Source organism: Dama dama, chromosome 5, assembly GCF_033118175.1.
Source record: "Dama dama isolate Ldn47 chromosome 5, ASM3311817v1, whole genome shotgun sequence".
In the NCBI taxonomy this organism is placed as follows: Eukaryota; Metazoa; Chordata; class Mammalia; order Artiodactyla; family Cervidae; genus Dama; species Dama dama.
Window position 1 is genome coordinate 119,235,901 of NC_083685.1, and position 17,810 is coordinate 119,253,710.

At 48.6% G+C, this 17,810-nt stretch overlaps 2 protein-coding genes across 3 annotated transcripts in view; one reads left to right on the plus strand and one right to left on the minus strand.

Annotated features, from left to right (window-relative positions):
- Positions 1–17,810, minus strand: part of TBCD (tubulin folding cofactor D) — a 143,306-nt gene that overhangs the window by 82,021 nt on the left and 43,475 nt on the right. The window lies entirely within an intron of this gene.
- Positions 8,413–11,844, plus strand: ZNF750 (zinc finger protein 750). The gene is made up of 2 exons (XM_061141244.1): positions 8,413–11,035; positions 11,175–11,844. Exons 1-2 carry the CDS (start codon positions 9,597–9,599, stop codon positions 11,842–11,844), a joined length of 2,109 nt encoding a protein of 702 aa, XP_060997227.1. The 5' UTR covers positions 8,413–9,596.

Consider the following 17,810-nt stretch of genomic DNA (forward strand, 5'->3'; position numbering starts at 1 on the left):
CATGTGCCCCATGCTCCCCACACTTGGTCTCATAGGCCCAGCTCTCACATGTTGACAGGGGAGGACCCTGAAGACCTGGTGGGCGCAAGTCCAGCCCCTGCACACACCACACTCAGCTCAAGCGAGGTGGATCACACAGGCCAAAGGCTTGAAACTGGGGACTGGGGGAGGTGGTCAGCACGGGGGTGGGGCACCACCAGGAGCCTCAGTCCTGGGCCTCCTGCAGGAGTCTGAGAATGTGTCTGTCCTGATCCCCTGGACTGGTTCTCCAACCAATGAACAAAGGCCTAGTGAGCACATGTGCATGAACATAAGCTACCATGAAAGACCTTAGGCCTGCGCTCCAAAGCCCACAAGTTGCAACTACTGATGCCTGTGCACCTAGAGTCTGTGCTCCGCAACAACAGTGCACCAAGGTCCGCCCCCACTTGCCAAACTAAAGAAAGCGGCACGTGCCAACAACGAAAGCCTAGCACAGCCAGTGAGTAAAAAAGAACACGTGCTCATCTCTAGGAACTTAATGAATGAATTAATGTTTACTGTCCTTTACAACAACCAAAATTTGAGAAAATGAAATTATGCTTAGGGTTTTCTGTAGAGTTTTCATTTCCTTTTCCTTTCCTCTGAATGCCATATCCCAAAGGAGCACTAACAACTGAAAGTAAAACTAACTGGTATTTACTTGTAAGGTCGAAAGTATAAATGATCTGCTTCCTTCATCAAAGACGTTTTGTTCTGTGACACATACCATTCCCACCGTACAAACACAATTTGGTGGGATACTGTAATTAACCCATCAGGTTCCAAAAAAATCCAGGAGTAGAGGCCTCCAGGGCACCTTCTACACATAGGAAAGCTGAGGCCCAGGTCAGATAACTACTCTAAGCCATAGGAGGATGAAAGAATGGAGTCAAGACTCAAATGTCTTGGTAGCAGCCACAGAGTACAAGTCCCTGATTCAACTCACAGACATGGCATCCCTCCCCCGGGGCAACCTTTTCACTGCCTAGAGGACTCTGCTCTGCTGTCCTTGAGGCTGGGTGACCTTGGCCAAGTTACTTACCCTCTCTGTGCTGCCTGACTGCAAATTAGGCTCCTGAAGTTCCCATTTCAAAGAGTTACTGCAGTGATTAAATGGATTAATAGAGATAGAATGTTTACTCAGCACAGGGCCTTACATCTAATAAGCACTCAACCTGCTCCACCAAGAGAGTAAACTCTGGTGATGATAAGCAGGTGAAGGAGGGATCACAATGAAAAAAGAAAAGCTTTGTGGAAGAAAGGGAGACTGCAGAAGGAATAGCACCACCTGTCAAAAGCCATCATTAAAATTCCCAGAGAAATAAGAGAAGCCTACTGCAATTACTACCTAAGAATAAGATACTAAAAAAGGAACACTCAGAGAACATGCATGAACTCATGGAAAGCAAAAATCTTAATATCAGGATAGAAGGGTCAGAAGAGAAAGCTAAAGAAAGTGAGAACGCTGAGAAGAGAGAAAAGAGCCTACAGGAGAGAAGCAATGGCATGTGAAGAATCAGGAATCACCATTTACACAAAATTTTACAACAGGTAAAACTAATCTATAATGGAAGAAAATCCAGCCAGCAACTGCTTCCGAGTGGTGATCGTAGTGCTCTACTTCCCAACTGAAGGCATGCCCAAGACTCAGGGAAGGTTAATCTTGGGACCTGCGCCCTCATCACATGTGAATTCTACCTTCAAAAGAAGTATTAATAGTTAACAACACGCCTGCTGAACACATCTGTCTTTGAAATGCAACAAATGCTTGAGATGGATCGACATGTGGAAAAGAGGAGGGAATGCAGAATACCCTGAGTGGTAGGGCAGAGAAAACGCTCACTGCAGAACCAGTGCTGAGTGTCTGAGCATTCACTTATGTGAATTATGTGACTCATCTGTACGTCTGAAATTTTTCATACTAAAATCTTGCAGGGAAAGAGTCAGGGATGAGAATCACATCAAACTTTTCAGAAGCAGCACTGAAAGCCAGATCAATGGAAAACACTTTCAAAACACTGACAGTAAATACTTTCTGGCCTAGGATTCTATACCTAGCCAAACTATCAACTAGATAGAAGGGCAGAAAAAAAGACACTTCCAATCATTCAGAGTCTCAAAGATTTGCCTCTCTTGCATTCTTTCTAAGGAGCCTACTAAAGGGCTGTGCTTCACTTATACTCAAACAAAGGATCAACCCAAGAAAGAAGACAATGTGAGATCCAGGAAGCCTGGCTTCCAACTCAGGAAAGAGGCAGAGGGAATCTCAGATGACAGGGAAGGCAGGCGTGGAGGTAGAGGCGTTAAAGAGCTACATTCTCACTCCCTATAAAGACAACAGACCACACCCAAAACTGGGAACAGTGAAGGGGGGTGGGGGGAACGAAACAAGCAACAGAATAATGTTATTTGTAATCAAGGAGGTAAATTTCCAAAATCATCAGCTAAGAAAAGGTCCAAGTGGGGCTCCTGGCAGAGGGGATGGGAGGGGAGCAGCCAGTGACACGCTCCCACTGAGAGGCTGGGGCCCCTCCCCTCCTTCAAACCCAAGAGAGCCAAGTGTGATCCTGTGGTGCTTTCTACTCTGAGTCCCACACGGAATAAGACTGACCGGCCACCCTGGAGAGGCCTCTGGATGAAAACAAAGCGAGGAGGAGGGATCAGCTGCTCCCCCAGGACATGAGGCAGCTAAGTGCCCACTAATGCCACAGCACACAAGGCTGGCCTGGAGCAAGCTAGACTCTTGACCCGAAAAATCTTGAGATCATAAAAATGGAAGTTTTTTAAGACACCTGTTTTGGGTGGCTTGTCATCAGCAAGAGGTGAAGGGAGCAGCAGGAACCACTGTTACTCTGTGGTAAGACAGAACTATTTTTTTTACTCTCTAAATTATGTGGATGTCTAATTGGATGAAAATAACTAAAAGACCTTTTTTTCAATTCAACATGAAGGTAATAAAGCCAAGTAAAATCTTAAGCCTAAAAAGAAAAAACTAAAACAGCATCTGGGCTGGTAGGCCCATCCTGGCACCCACACTCACGCCATGCACACCCATCTCCCCGTCCCCACACCCGCACCACATGCAGCCTCCCCGAGAGAAGGGAGGCAGCCAGAGACTCAACAGCAAGCAGTTGAAGGGGAGTGGGGGGTGCCCTGGATCACAAACTAAGCGTCTTAGTCATCTGAAGAGAAAAAAAGGGGGACCAAGGAAAGGCATGGAGGCCATTCCCAGCAGCAGCACACAGCCACGCAGCAGGGCAGCCTTACTCAGGGCTGGTCCTGGGCGTGCACCGGCAGGTCCCCGCGGCAGCCCAGGCGGCCCCCCTCCGGCTCTCCAGGAGGACCCGGGCAGGTCTCCCAGTCCCCAGGGTGGAGGGTGACAAAGGTTCCGTCAAACCCTCACGGGGAGGACACCAGGGCTGTCGGCATCCGTTAGAAGAGATGCATTTCAGGCTAAATGTCAGCATTGGCTGCCGCCTGCACGCACCGCAGCTCCCCTGGGAGGCCTCTACCCTCACCTCGAATGTGTGCAACCCCCAAGTTCACAAAGAGCCAGGCGGCACTACCATGGCACTCAGGAAACCTGGGCAGGGAGCTGCCGTGAGGCATGGAGGTGGCGCTGGCTGGCCGGCTTGGTGGGTGCAAACACATGAATCGTAGCTGCGGGCGGGAGGAATATCAGGTGCATCTCTACGCCCCGAGGGCTCGACTCCTACATTAAATCCCTCCCACTGGAACAGCCGGCTCCAGTTTCAGCGAGAGCGAGCGTGAGAACAGGTCCTGCTCTGGCCCGGCAGCCACAGCTTCTACCTCCCCACCTCTGGTAAGTACCTACTATTTGTACCTACTATTTCTTCTCAAACGCGAGTTTTCTTTGAAAACTCCTCTCAGATATATCTTAAAACTATCTGCTCAGTGAATCACCTGCCCAGAGTCTCTCTGCCCTGCTCTTTTCTCTACGGATTACTCAGGACCCAGCAGGTGCACTGCTGGAAAGGAGACCATTATTACAAAACTTTTAATAAGGCTTACACTTTATTCTAAGAGTATAAATGAGTTTATTTGGATGTGAAGTTCTCGTTTCTACCATAAAATTCAACAACTTTAAACCCAAACTCAATTTGATGTTATGCTTATCTGTTCTTCACCTTAAAAAATTAACAAGTTTCAACATAAAAGGACCACATATATAGATAGTTGCAGATCTTAATTTATAATTTAATATTACAACCTTTTAGATTAAAAAAATGATTAACACTGGGAGTCACTGGGGAAGGGACCTGGGGAGCAGAGGTGGGAGTGAGATTTTATTTTTACTGCTTTTTGAATTCCAAACTCTGTGAATGTATTCTCTCCCCAAAAATTTTAAGTTAAAAATTAAAGAGGAAAAAAAATTCAAACCTTCTGGAGTTTAAAGTAAGTGCAGTTTTGACATAAGCTTACCAAGAAAACAAAAAACATCTAACTAAAGAGGATCTCTGTACATACAAAAAGGGAATTTTCTTAACTCTTAAAAAAGTTTCTCATAAATTTGCATGAAAATAATTACTGACCAAATTATTGGTCAGACTGGCCAACATCAGACTTAACGTAATGAAAACCTGTCTATTTGTTATGCTGATTTTTATTTTGTATTAGCCAAATCCTTCCAATGCTTTAACCTGGTGCTTTAAGGTGAGGAGGCGGGCAGTTTGGGGCTCTGGCTCTAGGGAGATGGCCCGAACGTTAAAGTTGCGCGTTCACTGCTGAACACTGTCTGTAATCCAGGGTCTTTGGCTGAAACCAGAAAAGAGCCCCTGGTTGTCTTCCTGGATCCATTTCTCCAAACTATATTCCAGAAAACTATCTTTTACCCTAGGTCATGGTTGCCCTGATGTTTATCCTTCATTTTAAAGAACTGAAAGTCTGGGAGGGAGTGGTGGTTAATCACTGGAAAAGCTCAATTGGGAGTAAAACTCACAAATCTCGTTCTTGCGACACCCCAGTGGGTAGGCGACAATGGCGTGTCCTTGAGTTATGCAATAATGCCACATCACAATATCGTAATTATAGCATGCCCTTCAGAACGCGCTACCTGGCGAGGCTCCCTGCCAGGCAGCTGGACACCACCGGGGAGGGTGGAAGATTCTTCCAGTGCAGAGGTTAGTACGCATGACATGCATAGCTACCCGGCACGTCACAGCAATGCCCCATAAAGTTAAGCTATAATTACCTCTATTGTGTCCTATCAAAGTTCAAAAAACATCTTTCTCTTGCCTGTTTTTCGGAGTTCAGACTCTCTAGAAAATTGTTAAACATACCGGCCACTCACTATCACCCTAACGACTGGCAACTATGGAGACACTTGTCCACACTTAGGAGGCTGCCGAGAGACGCGCACTGGCACTTCAGTGCTTCCGAAACAGGCAGACAAAGCCCCGTGGACACGAAACCACAGGCGGCTCAGAGCGCCCTGTGGACAGCACCACCCAGCTGCCCGGGCCTGTGGGAGGGGACGCCGCAGCCGGCTCGCCGGTCCTCGGGAGGGACACAGGCAGGGGTGGCGGCACAGGAGGGGTCACGGGAGGGTGTTCTGAAACAGAGTGGGCTCGGGCCAGGGGCCACGGCATCCCTGCGGCCCTCCCTACCCACGCCCCTCAGGGTGGGACCCGACTCGGCTGAGGGCACAGCTGAGGGCAGACCTCGCACCAACAGCTGCTCGCAGACAGGAAGGCAGGCGGGGACCCCCTCCCGCGTTCGAGGACAGCACCCTGACCTGACATGCAGGGCTCCCCACGCCTCCTGCTGACCCAGTGATAGGTGTAAGAAGGGTAAAAGACACTGTCCCACAAATAACCTTCTAGGACTAGGCTAACATCTGCGTTTTCAACTAACATGCTAACGCTGCAGTTCTCCCAGGAAAGCCAAACTGAGGGCCCTGCTTTGTTAACCTCTCCCTGTGTGTCCCCTCACCCCCCCCCGCCCCAAGCCCCCAGACTGTACCAGCTTTCCCAGGACAAGGACCATGAAACACCAATCTTATCACCTTCAGAAAAAACCTCACCTCTGATGTTAATCTAAACTTCCTATTTACAAACTTAAATTCTGGATTATATTGTTTTGGCAACAACACCCTTTCTTTCCCCATCCCCACCCCGCTGCCAGCCTGCACCAGGTCTGGCAGATATAAACTGACCAGAGATGGGCAAACCCTGTTTCTGTGGCTGGCCAGACTGACGAGGTCCTGGGCACTCAGCTTTAGCTTCTCACCCTGTAAACCTCACCTGGGCAGGAGAAAACCCACGGACTGACATCATCTTCCTAGAGGCTGTCCCCTTTGGAAGCTTACAGAAGCCTCAATCTTACCCCATTTACTTCTCTGACATGATTGCATTTTTATAACCCAGTGAACTAGCTCGTCTCCATCTGCGTCTGCAGCAGCTGCACTCCCTTGTTTTAATTAGTGAATTGTGCAACCCTGGAGAGGTCAGTTTACTCAAAGCTACTAAAACTGCTGCCCCTGTGACTCCATCCAGGCTCGCCTTCCAACAGTTGCGCCCCGGAATACTCTCACCTCCCAGAATACTGACACAAAGGAAAGCATCCCCTGAGAACCTGTTCACTGTCCTCGTAAGCTAGCTGACCAAGAACAAAAGGTTCAGACCGAAACTGCGGGCACAGTATCATCTGACTGAAAAGAAGCACATATTAACATAAGAGCAATTAATTCCCAAACTATTGAGTAATGCTGTGAAACATTACAAACATACATACAACCGATCTCCTATAAACCTTTGAGGAAACTTAACCAAAATGAGCTTATTTTATATTTTGGCCTCAAAGTATGAGCAATATCAAACAATACTGCTTTTAAAGCTGACACCATCGTCATCTTAACACCGAGGGATTTTCGGCTGGTTTGGGCTCGCGGGTCCGGGGCGGTGCAGCAGGTGTGTGTCTGTGTTCACTCCTGGTACCACCAGGACTCTCGGGCTCACACTTGATAAAACGTTTTGCAACTGTCATCATTTTGATCACCGTGCTTCCAGCTAGTGATGAAATCATCAGTTTTCAGATCTCTGCCATAACATATCCTATACAATCATGGGAACCTGACTTGCAGAGGTTCTCACGCCTTCAGAATCAGGGAGCATAATGGGACGTGCCAGCACAGGTTGCCCTGACTTATCAGGCTGGCCCCGAGCTGGCTGGAATCGCTTCCTGACGGGAGGCAGGAAATCATGCTTTTATAGCCCAGGGCACACCTGCCCCACAAGGTATGGACTGAACTTGTAAACTATTTCACATTTTCCCTTAATAAAAGGGGAAATTAGGAAGACGCAAAGCTGTGACCACATGTTTAACCCGAGCTGGGCTTTCACACTGTGCGTAGTACCCGCAATCGTTCCCAGTGGGAGAGGAGGAAGGCAGGCGAGAGTCAGGCACCAGGTGCCGCTGGGCTGGCCACTGCCCACCTGGTACCCTACCAATGAACACCCCCAAAGAGGGCCTGCAGACCCTGCCTCTCCAATTCGGGGGCAGCCAAAAATCTCACTTCTCGTCCAAACTATGCACCCGAGCAACCCTGCTCTGCAGAAACTCTCCCCACGACAGAAGACAGCAGGCCACCCAAACCACTTCTCGGAAACACGTCTTCGAGGGGATGGGGCAAAAAAACAGGTTAACAGAGGCAGCTTGTTGGGAGGAGAGTGGTTCTTTGTGTTTTTGAGAAATATGAACATAATGAGCAGAGGAACCAGTCTGCTGAGAGTAAGATCAGAGTTGTTTTGTTTTTTTTTTAAAGAAGATATCCAAGTGAAATTAAAATCCCACTCCCTCCCCACTTAAGCCCTCCTCTCGCAAACTACCCATTACCTCATCTCCAATGTGGTAGCTACGTTTTACTCTGTGAAAACAAGTCTCTTAGATTTCCCATGCATATTCCTCTATTTTTAAAGGGCTGCTTTCCAACTCAGTGTTTTAACCAACCCGATATCTAGAAGGTGATGCTTTATACAAGCAATTTCACAAGGCTCAGAACTAACCATATTTACTCATTCCTTAAAACAAAACTGCAGTTGCAAGTTATTTCCTTTATAAGTTTATTTTTTAAAGTGTTTAAAAATATTGAGAAGCTAAGTCCTTTCGACATTCTTTTATGCAAATTAAAGTGCCGGCCTCGATTCCTCACCACCACCGCCCCCAGCCCTCCCCACCCACAGGCTTTCTCTAAGACACAGTCACCCCATGGGCTGATCCTGGACACGCAGCCGCGCCCGGCCCTGCCGAGATCCTCCCAGACCTCACGTCTTTTGTTCTCAGCTTCAGTTTATGAGGCAGAGTGAGAGCCCAAGGGTGTGCAGAGCAGCCTCTGAAGGAAATTCAGGAGATTAAGCTTGAGGGGTGGGCAGGGACAGGAGGACTCTGGGGAAGAAATCTGGAGGCCCCTTCTACAGGTTAAAGGCTGGGCTGAGTTCCACCCAGAATCCAATCATTTCTAAAATTAGGCACCACTCACTCTGGTTTCCTCTTGCCAGGAGGGCTGTTAAGCTTTTCTGCCTTCTGGTAAGGCCAGAACAGGCAGGGACGGGCTACTATAAGAGGTGGGCAGTGGAAGGCGAGAGCACATGAGGACAACTGCTTACTCACAGACTCATCGCATCTTAATATCATTCAAATCGTGCTCGCTTCGGCAGCACATATAATAATAATATCATTCAAATCAACATAAACACAGAACATTTGTATGCAGGCCAACACAAACACTACTCAGAAAGCTGACTTTTCATTTGTGAATGTAGAAGCAGGCGGGGGGGTTGCACGGGAGGGTATGTCGCATTTTTACTTGTTCTTCACTTTTAAATATTCCTTCGTAGAACAGAACACTGTGATTAAATAGGGCAGATGGGCTGAATGTTACAATCACACTCACCTTGTCCTCACGCACAAGTGTGAATGTCACAGGCACGCGTGAGCCCAGGCCTTCTCAGGTCACATTAGAGCTCGGCACTCGGTCCAGGCGACGGGACTCAGTCCAGAAACCTCAGGCACACAGACGGGAGCGGGATCTCAACAGTCACTCGATCAGCTAGTGCACAACCTTCCTGACAAATGAGGCCTCAGATCACAGGTTAAAGGTTCCCAAAACCCAAAGAGTTACAGGTATTCTCTGAAACTCCACTAAACCCTCCGGCAACCACACTCCCCCTACGGTAACAGAGAACACTGCGGGGGTGGCACCTGGGGCATTGCGGAGGGGCGGCTGATGCCCGTCTCATACCCGCCCCTATTTCAGCAGTTACATCACCTGCAGGGGCCTTTGCTTATCCTCCTCCATTAGCCAGGGAGCTCAGGCTGGTTCTTCGTTAGCCTGTTAGCCAGCATCCTGACACTAAGGCTCTGCTCCTCCATTTCAGCTCCTGGTCCCCAAATGAGCGAGACTTCCCTGGTCACACCCACAGCCCGTGAAGCCGGCTTCAAGTAGAAGCGCTCAGAAAGGAAAGCAAAGGAGAAGTGGTGACCTGCTTCCTTAAAAACCACCAAGGCTGAACTACGCAGGAGCCAGCGGGGCTCAGACGCCAAATCACAAAAGGAAAATGAGCCTTCTCAAAGAGCGAAAACCAAAAAAGCCACATTACATCCCCAGGCCCCCAGGAAAGCCATTCAAGTACAAGTGTTTCCAGTGTCCCTTTACTTGCAATGAAAAGTCACATCTTTTCAACCACATGAAATACGGTCTTTGTAAAAACTCCATCACTTTAGTGTCCGAGCAAGATCGTGTTCCCAAGTGCTCCAAACCAAACTCTTCGGACCCTAAGCAAACCAATCAGCCCGACCCTGTGGTGAAGCCCACCTCTTCCAAGCCCGTCCCAAGCGGGCTATCACACCTGGATGCCAAGCTCCAACACGGCCTCGCCAAGGATGACATCAAGGAAAATCTGGACCTGCACACACGCGGGCCCCACAGGTGCCTCGGACAGAAGCCCGCTCCCAACAAGGAAGCAGCGCCCCCAAGCCCAGCCCCAGAAGCTGCCGTGGGCACCCAGCCTGTTCTGGAAGGAGCTGTCCGGCCTTCAGCATTCGTTCCGGTGGGGGAGCACAGACTCAAAGGGCAGGAGCTCACAGAGGCTCCGGAAGCACTGGCCCTGACCCACCCCCCTGCCAAAGCCGCCTCCTTCCACACCAAGTCTGCCTTCCACGCCCCTGGCTACCCCTGGAGAGCTGGCTCACCTTTCCTCACACCTGAGTTTCCACATAAAATCCCATCCACAAAGGGCTTTGGCGCTGCTTCCCCGTATGTGCACCCCAGCATCACGGAGTACCCGCCTCATTTTTACACGGAGCACGGACTGGCCACCATCTACTCACCTTACCTACTCGCAGGGAACTCACCCGAGTGTGACAGCCCCCTGCTGTCTGTCTACGGGGCCCAAGACCAAAGACACTTCCTGCCTCACCCAGGGCCCATCCCTAAGCACCTGAACCCGGCTCCATCCACATACGACCATTACAGATTCTTCCAGCAGTATCACTCCAGCCTGCCAATTCCTTATGGATTTTACAGACCCGAGTCTGCGTTCTCCTCCTACAGCCTCAGGCTCCCACCCGTGGCTGGCATTTCACGGGACCAAAGCTCACATCTACTGGAAGAAGCTGCCCTGGGTTACCAGGCCTTGAGTCCCTCCAAGTTAAACTCCTCCAACTCCCACAAAAAACACACAGAGTTGGAGAAGGAGAGTCCAACTCCCGAGGCTAAAGAACCTTCCAAAGATGGGCAGAGGGACACGGAAGGGACCAAAATGAGCCCACGCGCAGGCAGCGCGGCCACAGGCTCCCCGGGAAGGCCAAGTCCCACCAACTTCACACAGACAAGCCAGCCATGCGCTGGGGTGTGCAGCCTCTCAGATGCGCCCGCCCCCGGTGCCCCAGGAAGGATCCAACCACCAGAACAGGGCCTCGCAGCCTTCAAGCCCATCAAGAACACAGACCACCCACATTCCCAGGCCCCAGAAAACAGAGCGGCATCCCCGAAAAGGTAAGCGAGTCCATTTTCCAAACCTCTGAAGTAATGTTTCTGGTTGTGCTCAGTCAGAGGGGACGGCATTTGCCCAAACTCCCCATGGGCAGGGTCCCTTAGCAAGGTCCCTGTGACGCCCTCTCTGTGTCTCTTCCAGCCTCGAGGCCTCGAACACAGACGCTCCAACTCAGCTGGGGAGCCTGGAGGCCTCCCCCTCCAGCCCGGAGGACAGCTCCAGGGTGGCCCCGCTGAACCTCTCCACGAAGCCAGAGGCTGAGCCGGCCGCCACGCACAGCCCTGCCTACGGAGAATTTGCCGAGCCGCAGGACGCGCCGCTCAACCTCTCAGTGAAGGACCCCTGCAACGCCCTGACCTCAAGGCCCTCTGTGTGCAGCCCCCCGCGAGGGGCCGAGCCCGCGGCTGCCCCCACCCCCTCTCCAACTCAGCAGAGGGAACCTGCAAACTCTGGGGACAGGCCTGACCCCAGCTCTGTGGAGGCCCCAGTGCCCAGCCCCCCTGGGAAGGCCCAGGAAATACGTGCAGCTGACAGCGATGAGCAGAAGCAGACGGCGGCCGTGGCCCTCTGCCAACTGGCAGCCTGCAGCCCGGTGAATGTCGAGCCCGCGGCCCAGGAGCCCACCTGCCGGCCAGACGCACCCAGCCCCAGGGCTCCAGGGAGCCAGGAGGCTCAGTGCGACCTCAGACCCAAAGGGCAAAAGAGGACGAGCCCCAGGGAGGCGGGGAAGGGCCAGCAGGGATCCAAGAAGGCAAAGCCCAGTGACACAGCCAGAGTGTTCACACTCCGGAAGAGAACTCGGGTGTCTTAGAGCCGCTCCTGGGCAGCCGGAGCTGCAGCCACAAGCACGACTTGCAATGTAGGCGAGATAGCAGCAAACCCCCACCTGGCCCACACTTTTCTCATCTGGTCAATTTTTACAACTCAGTTGTCTTCTTCACAAAATAGGGGAAAAAAAAAATTTAAGATAAAGCTGCAACTCAACCAAGTTTTGTAAATATTAAGCATAAACGTTAAAAGGTGCTTCTACTTCTGGCTGTAAAATATTTGAATGACTCACACTTTAGGACCTGATGCAAAATGTCAAATGAAATGCATAGGACTGAAAGGTAACTTTTAGGTGTTAGCATCTTAGAGGAACTCTCTTTAAAAATACTTATTTTTAATTGTTTTTCTATTATGTCTACTACGTGTTTCAAAGTAAAGAACAATTACTAGGGGGAAAAAATGCCAGGAAAAGACATTTCCGGTACTAGCATTAAAGTGCTATGTGTAAAAACGCTGTTTGTTATGACTGAATTACAGACAGCAAGAGGCTATTTATACAAGTAATTTATTTCCACTGGGAAGAATGCATTGCTGGGGAAGCTACTCTCAACGTGCTCTGTCTTCACTACATTACAGTGAATGTTCTGACTCATTCGGCCTGGTTTTCCACTTCCTAAAATGATGTATATGTTGCTAATTCTCCAATAAACTCATAAGTAAAATTCGAGGTTACGTAAAAAGAAGGTAAGCATAAATGCTGTGTTATATTTTACCACAATAAATAAACTCATTGAAAAAGAACTGAGGCAGCAGCAATTAAAACTGAGGGTGAGGATACCTCAGTGTGTGTGTGAGGGTGCATGCGTGCGTCTGCTATCCACCAGCGGTCATCAAGCCTGGGTGAGTGCATGTGCCTGGGGTACCTTTGAAGACCAAACATCCAGGGCCTCAGTTTCCTAAGCTGCTGCCTAAAAAGCCATAGGGCCCCCCACCCTTCACAAGGGCCATTCCCCACTGTTCAGAAGGTGCCTCTCAAAAACACAATGTGTGGGCACAGGGGTCAAGAAAGGGCCTGGAAACGGCGGGATGGAGCTGAGCTGACTGGACTGAGTGAGCGCTCTCTCCACAAGATGAGATGTTTCAACTCAACTTTGACCAAAATAGGAGCAGTCCCAACAGAGCCACCCAATAAGAACAAGCACTGCTAAGGCTAACACCTGCTGTTCCCAGTGACATGCACGTGTAACAAGGCTTCTCAGCGCTTACAGCCAAAAATTTAAAAGCTTTAAATAAAAAGTTGCCTTGTTCTAGATATAAGCACTATTCACCGGAAGATTGTTTAGTCACTAAGTCATGCCCGACTCTTGCGAACTCATGGACTGTAGCCCGCCAGGCTCCTCTGTCCAGGGATTTCCCAGGCAAGAATACAGGAGTGGGTTGCCATTTACTTCTCCAGGAGATCTATCCAACCCAGCGATCAAATCCTCATCTCCTGTACTGGCAGGAGGATTCATACCACCGAAAGACAGCCTGAACTAAAAATCCATCTGGTTAATAGTTGCATTTCAATAAGATATTATTTTCAGTTGTTTTGATCAAGATTATACTAATAACTAATTCTGTAAAAACTCAATCTAGAAAACTTCTTAAACAATTAGTATCTTATGGCAAAACAAAATGTGAAGAGCTGATGTCTGCCTTCACAGACATCCTTGTGCTGAAGACACCTGACAGAGAGATCAACAGAAGATTCTCAAGCACAGAAACATGTTACACTAGGAAAAAATCCTCTGGGAAAAGTAAATGGAAATACAAGTTCAAGGAGATGAAGGATAAAGTCCCTGCATTTCAGATGGAGTATGGTGTATTCCAAGGCATCATGATGCCTGGATCCCACCAGACACATCCCAGGCAGTGATGCAGTAGCTTTGTGTTAAAATGACAGTATTCAGGGGACTTCCCTGGTGGTCCAGTAGTTAAGACTCTGCTCCCGATGCAGGAGTCCTGGGTTCAATCTCTGGATCAGGGAACTAGATCCCACATACTGGAACTAAAACCCAGTACAGCCAAACAAATAGTTTTTACAAGAAATTTTTTTTTAAATGACAAGGACTTCCCTAAGGGTCCAGGGGTTAAGACTCCACCTGCCCATGAAGAAGACACGGGTTTGACCCCTGGTCCGGGAACAGCCCATGTGCTGCGGGGCAACTAAACCTGTCACCACAACTACTAAGCCTGCTTTCTAGAGCCCACACACTGCAACTACTGAAGCCCATGAGCCCTAGAGCCCGCGCTCCGTGATAAGAAAAGCCACTGCAATGAGAAGTCCGTGTGTCGCAATGAGAGAGTAGCCCCCGCCTGTCACAACTAGAGAAAGTTCACGGGCAGCAATGAAGGCCCAGTGTTGCAAAAAATAAATAAATAAATAAATAAAAATAATTTTTTAAAATCCTGCTTATTAAAAAAAAATGACGCTATTCAGTATGGCAAACAACCTGCCTTCCAGCAAGTTAAATTTATATAAAACCACTGATACCAACTCCTATACTCCAATACTTTAGCTACCTGATGCGAAAAGCCAACTCATTGGGAAAGACCCTGACGGTGGGAAAGATTGAGGGCAAGAGGAGAAGGGTATGACAGAGGACGAGATGGTTGGATGGCATCACTGACTCAATGGACATGAGTCTGAGCAAGCTCCAGGAGATAGTGAAGGACAGGAAAGCCTGGCGTGCTGCAGTCCATGGGGTCTCAAAGAGTCAGACACAGCTTAGCAACTGAACAACACCAACCCACAACAGGGATGTAGAGCTGGTCTTGATTCTTTTAAGGTAAATAGGAAGCCACTGTTACATATTGCCGCTGTTACAAATTGTTATAAATCATCAAGGATGGACTGTGAGTCCCTGCCCCACACCACCAATCCAACACATGTGTTGTCATGACCAGAAACCAACGCACACATGCACAGCCCTCACTGGCAAGCCTGGGCTCTCGTGTTTCTGTATACCAGTAAGCTTTGACAGAGACCAAAAACGGTACCCCTGCCTTCCAGCAAGTCCACACCCTGCAAGCAGCAAAGCGGAGCATCAGAAGCTGTTCCAGGCTTGGGGCCCAAAGCCTCAGGCCCTAGAGATAAGCTCTCACACCTCGCGCCTTACAGGCAAGAACATAAAACTTCTGTTTTGGGGGCCCAAAGATTCTAAGCTCACCGAAGAATGTCCACCATCTTTAACGACAAGAAGAAGAAACGGAGACAGCTGACGACGGTGCCAAGTCCTGCAACCACACAAGCCGGGGAGCCCCAGCGCTGCCTGCAGATGTTCACGGTGGAGCCACACGTGCCTGCAGACCCATGAAATTCACCCGCCTGAGGGAATTCCTCCAAAAGGTCACCTGCACACATACAGCCACAGAAACCGTGCCGGCTCTCTGCAACTACCTCTACAAGCACAGTGGGGTCTTAGATCTCAGCAACAACAGCAAAAAAAATTGTCTTGCTGATTTATCAATGACAGTACCTTTCTTCATTCACATATAACCCAACTCCAGAGCTGTCTCTAACCTTCATGTATAAAAAGTGGTAAATCCTCAAAAACTTTAATACAGAATTACCATGTGACCCAGCAATTTCACTCTTAGACATACACCTAAAAGAAATGAAAACCGGGATTCAAACAGATATAGGCACCCAATGTTCATGGTAGCAGTATTCAAAACAGTAAAAAGACAGAAATAACCCAAATATCTACTGACAGATGAACACATAAATAACAGGTCGTCCATACACACAGAGGACTATTACTTAGCCATAAAAAGGAATGAGACTTTGGCATGAGCTACAAAATGAATTTAACTTTGAAATCCTAAGTGAAGTAAGTAGGACACAAAGGACAATCTTGCACAATTCCACTTATATGAGGTCCCCAGAGCAGTAAACTCACAGAGGCAGATAGATTTGTGGGTATCAGAGGCTGAGGGGAGGGGAAGGTAGGGGGAGTTAGTGTTTAAGGGGACATGGTTTCTGTTTGGGAACATAAAAAATTTGGAAATAGTTGGTGATGATAATGGTTATACAACACTGTAAATGTAGTTAATGCCACTGAATTTTACACTTAAAAATAGTTAATATGGCAAGTTCTATGTCATATATAGTTGGATGGCATCACCGACTCAATGGAGATGAGTCTGGGTAAACTCCGGGAGTTGGTGATGGACAGGGAGGCCTGGCGTGCTGCAGTCCATGGGGTTGCAAAGAGTTGGACGCGCCTGAGCGACTGAACTGAACTGATGCCATATATATTCTAAAATATTTTTGAAAGTTGGTAATGTAACAAACCAAAGCCACTGAATCAGACACTTATAATAAGTAAACTGTATGTTACGTGAACTACACATCCTGGTAAAGCTGAAAATAACTTCTAAAAAGGGTCCTTGTATTCACAGTGAAGAAACAAAAGTACTGACAACCTGCTTTGTTAACAGTCTTACCAGCAGCCCACAGCCATCTACTTCTACCCCTGGTTTAATCTTCGACCAAAGTGCCCCCACTCCCAAGACAGGGAGAGGAGTATGAAATAAAGTACGCACAGACTTTCACTCAAGGAGAAAAACATTTTGATACAGAAAAACACAACCCCTACTCCACACACTAAGCCAAAGATGTCTCGGTATGGCCAGCACTTTTCTTACAGGCTGGAATGTCCAAGAGTTCAAGATTGTACAAAGGTTGAAAATCAGGAGAATGGGAAAGTTCTAGGAGAGGTCAGGCGCAGAGGGGAAGGAAGGCCAGGCACACAGGCCCATGGAGAGGGCAGCAGGAGGCGAGAGGCTGGCACTCTGCACATGAGGGCTGGCCAAGGCAGGACTGACCCCAGGCCCCACGGCCACTCCAACAAGGAGGCAGAGCAGCAGCCACGCCGTGCAGCCCATCCCAGGGAGTCGAGAATGTGTCTGAGGCTGACTTTGGCTTGAGGATCCCCACTCCCCCAGAAGCCCTTCCTGAGACCTCAAGGCCCTCCAGGACGCCGCCACCCACACCCCAGCCCCGCAGGTCTTGGGGTTGGAAGGTGGCTCTGCCAGCCTTCCCAACATTTCCTAATGAAGTAACTTGCACACTTAATCCTGTCTTGGTGCCCACATGTTCTCAGAGGACCCAGAGTAACACTGGAATGCTATTCAGATGCTGGTTTTTGGATGATGTCACAGAATATGGCCGTAGGGAGCTCCACGAATTGGTCCCTCCACCAAGGAAACCAGTAAGCTGGTAAAAACAGAATCTAGCTTTTCAGCACTCTGGAATCTAATAAAAAAAACCCTCCATCAACCAACAGGGTGCTTAGTGAACAAAGAGGCTACTAAATTTCAGCATCTAAGAAACCTCTGTTAAGTCACTGGCTATAGACTAAAACAACAGAAAAGAGACCTCAGTGACCAAACAACAAGGAATACAGTCATTGCAAAAAAAAAAAAAAAAAGTCTGGGAAAAAGTCACTAAATAAAGAGATGACTAAACCATCTTCAACAGCAAGAGCAGCAAACCTCTGACAAGGGAGAACGCGATTTCTAGAGTTACCACATCATATGTCAGAATGCCCAGTTTTCAACAAAAAAGTAACAAGGCACACAGAGAAACAAAAAACTATGGTACATTCACAGTGGGAAAAAAAAAGAAATTGACAGAAACCACCTCTGAGGAAGGCCAGACGGCGTTTTACAAGACATAGACTCTGAATCAATTATCTCAAATATGCTCCAAGAGCTAAAGGAAACACGAGAACAATGTCCGTACAAACATGGAGTCTCAATAAAGAGACAGGCTGTAAAAGAGACCACAAAGAAATTCTAGAACTGAAAATACAGCAAATGACATGAAAAATTCAGCTGAGTTAGGAGAACAACTACAGGTTTGAGCAGATAGAAGGAAGGACCAGAGAACTTGAAGACAGGGCAATTCAAACTGCCCAGTCTGAGGAGCAGGAGAAAGGATTAAAGAGAAGTGAAGGGTGT